Source organism: Scomber scombrus, chromosome 5 (genome assembly GCF_963691925.1).
Source record: "Scomber scombrus chromosome 5, fScoSco1.1, whole genome shotgun sequence".
In the NCBI taxonomy this organism is placed as follows: Eukaryota; Metazoa; Chordata; class Actinopteri; order Scombriformes; family Scombridae; genus Scomber; species Scomber scombrus.
The window spans coordinates 32,421,437-32,425,619 of NC_084974.1; the positions used below are offsets into that span (position 1 = coordinate 32,421,437).

The following is a 4,183-nucleotide window of genomic DNA, read 5'->3' on the forward strand; positions in this document are numbered from 1 at the left end:
GAGGAAGAGAGGAGGAGAGAGGAGAGGAGAGGAACAGAGGAGATGGAGAGAGGAGAGGAAAAGAAAGGAGAGAGGAAAGGAAAGGGGATAGGAAGAGAGGAGAGGAAAAGAGAGAAAAGATGAAAGGAAGAGAGGAGGAAAGGAAAGAGGAGAGGAGAGAGGAGAGGAAAGGAGAGAGGAGAGGAAATGAAAGGAGCGGAGAGGAAAGAGGAGAGGAGAGATGTGAAGGAGAGAGGAGAGGAGAGAGGAAACGAGAAGAGGACGAGAGGAGGAAAGGAAAGAGGAGAGGAAGAGAGAGGTGAGGAGAGAAGAGAAGAAAGGAGATAGGAAAGGAGAGAGGAGAGGAAAGGAGAGAGGAGAGATTGAAAGGAGGAGAGGAAGAGAGGATAGGAAAGGAGAGAGGAAAGGAAAGAGGAGAGGAAGAGAGAGGAAAGGAAAGAGATGAGAAGGAGAGAGGAGGGGAAAAAGGGGAGGAAAGGATAGAGGAGAGGAGAGAGGAAAGGAGAGAGGAGAGGAGAGATGGAGAGGAAAGAGGAGGAACACTGTTAGTTGATCAGCTGGTCAAACAGTGACACCTGCTGGATCATTTTATTATGAATCTTTGTCAGTTTGAATTTAAACATTTATTGTGAATCAAATATTTTGTGATCTTCTCAAAGAGCTGCTGGAACATCAACACATGTTCCTGTCTCATTAAATATAAATAAATATAAATAAATATAAATAAAGATAAATAAAGTAAACATTTAAATCAGCTGATATATTTTCTCAACTTTGGATCCAGAAAATGACACAGCAGCAATCAGCTCATTAGTGTGTGTGTGTGTGTGTGTGTGTGTGTGTGTGTGTGTGTGTGTGTGTGTGTGTGTGTGTGTGTGTGTGTGTGTGTGTGTGTGTGGATCCTGCAGCAGTGTGAGATGACTCCTCTTCCTCTTCATCTTCCTCTTCATCTTCTTCATGCAGCACTTTCTGTTAATTTACAGTTTTCTGGAGGCGAGGTCAAACTTTAATCACAGTAATCTACTTTTATGTTCTTATGTTCTTACTGCAGGGAAATAAAGATGAGAGGATGAAGGAGGGATGGAGGAAGGATGGAGGAGGGGTTGGTTGGGTATCAGTCCTCTGCTTTAGTAGAGGAGAGGAAAGGAGAGAGGAAAGAGGAGAGAGGAAAGAGAAGAGAAGAGGAGAGAGAGAGGAGAGAGGAGAGGGGAGAGGAGAGAAGACGAGACAAGAGAACAGAGGAAAGGAGAGGAGAGAGGAAAGGAGAGGTGAGAGGAAAGGAGAGAGGAGAGGAGAGAGGAAAGAGGAGAGAGGAGAGGAAAGAGGAGAGAGGAGAGAGGAAAGGAAAGAGGAGAGGAGAGAGGAAAGGAGAGAGGAGAGAGGAAAGGAGAGAGAAGACGAGACAAGAGAACAGAGGAGAGGAGAGAGGAAAGGAGAGAGGAGAGGAAAGAGGAGAGAGGAAAGGAAAGAGGAGAGGAGAGAGGAAAGGAGAGAGGAGAGGAGCAAGGAGAGGAAAGGAGAGAGAAGACGAGACAAGAGAACAGAGGAAAGAAGAGAGAAAAGGAGAGAGGAGAGGAAAGAGGAGAGAGGAAAGGAGAGAGGAGAGGAGAGAGGAGAGAGGAAAGGAGAGAGGAGAGGAGCAAGGAGAGGAAAGGAGAGAGAAGACGAGACAAGAGAACAGAGGAAAGAAGAGAGAAAAGGAGAGAGGAGAGGAAAGAGGAGAGAGGAAAGGAGAGAGGAGAGGAGAGAGGAGAGAGGAAAGGAAAGAGGAAAGGAGAGAGAAGACGAGACAAGAGAACAGAGGAAAGGAGAGAGGAGAGTAAAACAGGTTCATGTTACGCATCAGTTTTGTATCTTTTAGTGAATTCCTGTTTAGTGAAGTGTTTTATTTTCAGTATTAGACTATAAGAGAGTAACAAGCAGAGGTAGAGGTGAGTGCAGTGTGTGCGTCTCTCAACACAAATAGAAAATATCAAGAATTCAATAAAAATACGTTTTTAATAATACAAATCTTTATTTATCAAAAAACATTGAGGCCTAAAATCATCCAGCAGATCTCAGTACAGAGTTCACAGCATGCAGGAGTTTATTTCCCAGTAAAGTCAATAAAAACTTTAAAATGTTAAAGTCATTTTTGAGGATTCAGTCTGAAGCAGCGACATCATTTAAAGGAGCAGTATGTAGAATAAAGTAGAATAAATCTCGTAGAACAGACTTGAATATAATATTTCAATATTCAATATACTTAGAAAGGGAGGTGAGGTGTATTCAGTTTGTTGTAATCTACAATCTGACCACTAGATGCCGCTAAATCCTACGTGCTGGCCCTTTAAATGTGTTGTGACTAATTTCAACATTATTTGAAAGTAAAGGTTTGTTTTAAAGGCTCAGTTTGGGTTTTTTAGGGGGGCGGAGTTAGTGTCAGGGGAGGAGCCTCAGCTACATGCATTATTTCACCTTGAGCCAATCATCTGCTGCTGTTTGTGTTTTCCTCCATCTGACTGACAGGTGAGGAGGGCGGGGTCACAGTCCACATCTGGAGCCAGGTGAGTTAGGGGGGCGGGGTCACAGTCCACATCTGGAGCCAGGTGAGGGAGGGGGGCGGGGTCACAGTCCACATCTGGAGCCAGGTGAGTTAGGGGGGCGGGGTCACAGTCCACATCTGGAGCCAGGTGGGAGATGGGGGCGGGGTCCTGAGTACTGTGAGCATTGTGGGCGGAGTCAGGAGTACTGTGAGAATTATGGGCGGAGTCAGGAGTACTGTGAGCATTATGGGCGGAGTCAGGAGTACTGTGGGCGGGGTCAGGAGTACTGTGATCATTGTGGGCGGGGTCAGGAGTACTGTGAGCATTGTGGGCGGAGTCAGGAGTACTTTGAGCATTGTGGGCGGAGTCAGGAGTACTGTGAGCATTGTGGGCGGAGTCAGGAGTACTGTGAGCATTATGGGCGGAGTCAGGAGTACTGTGAGCATTATGGGCGGGGTCAGGCTTCGGGGTCGGGTCTGTTTCTAGAACAGGGTTAGACCTGATCTCAGTCCTGTCATATGACACCATCTCCACTGTTAGCCCCACCCCCCTGTCCTCCACCTGACCAATGAACTTAGCGCACTCCGAGCAGCTGTGCAGTGGCTCCTCCTCTCTGCTGTTAGACCCCGCCCCCCTCCTCCCCCTCCCCCTCCCTCTGTGCAGAGCCTGTCTGTCTCTGTGGCTCTGATTGGCTGAGCTCCGCCTGTTCCTGCGGCTCTGATTGGCTCCTGCTCTGTCTCTCTGTCTCTGGCTCTGGATGCATTGCGCCCTCTGCAGTGCGAGCGCGGCGAGGTCTGAGTGAGACGACGTGCTGTCGATCAGCCTCCTGCCCAGAGCCAGCGGCCTCACCGGCAGCGCCAGCCTCAACCGCAGCCAGAAGCGAGACCGCTCCGGCTCCGATCGACTCCCTCGCCACGTCACGGTGGCGACAGCGGCCAGACGGAGCTGAGCTACTTCCACACAGGGGAGCTTACTGACGGAGCGGTACGTGACGGCCACGATGGAGGACTGGTGGCCGTGTTGGACGTACAGACCAAGACGACACTCCAGCAGGCTGAAGCTCTTTTCGGCCAGGAAGTCGGGACTAAGGACGAAGAGCAGGCGGCGACTTCGCTGCATCGACTGCACGATGGCCTCCGACAGATCTGACAACACAACAACTTTATATGAGTAGAAGAAGAGAGAATACAAAGTCTCATTATCAGGTTTTAATGTTTCCTGTTCACAGCTCAACATCTAAAAGTTGAGCTGTTATGATTCATATGAACTTTGGTAAAAACCTTCAATGTCCCCAAACAGTTGGACGATAGCTAAAAAACAACAACAACAAAAAAACTATCCAGATTGTCCCTTTTAATTTAGGCTGTTTTGTTTGATTGGTTGCTGAAGATGTCAATCAGTGCCGCCTGTGTTCATTGGCTGTAGGTAAGAAAGGGAACAGTAAGGGGTGGGGTCTTATACAATAACAAAAAGACGCGGGAAGGAGAGAGACACTGAGCTGGAATCATTTCCTGTGAGGATATCAAACCATTGTTCAATATTTAGAGCAGGTTGGCTCCTCATTTTAACATTTCTTCATATGAAGTCACTAAAAATGAATTTTGGTATTTTAATGCTGCCTATCTGTGTGCTCTTGTCATTAAAATGCTATTTAAAAT

The 4,183-nt window shown here is 47.5% G+C and overlaps 1 protein-coding gene across 1 annotated transcript in view; it reads right to left on the reverse strand.

The window, feature by feature from the left end:
• Window positions 1-3,917: 3,917 nt before the first annotated feature.
• LOC133981064 (tripartite motif-containing protein 16-like) overlaps window positions 3,918-4,183 on the reverse strand; it is a 4,187-nt gene continuing 3,921 nt past the window's right edge. Inside the window, exon 2 of the mRNA XM_062419951.1 lies at window positions 3,918-3,944. Within this exon, the coding sequence (XP_062275935.1) occupies window positions 3,918-3,944 (27 nt within the window). The remainder of the gene's footprint in view (window positions 3,945-4,183) is intronic.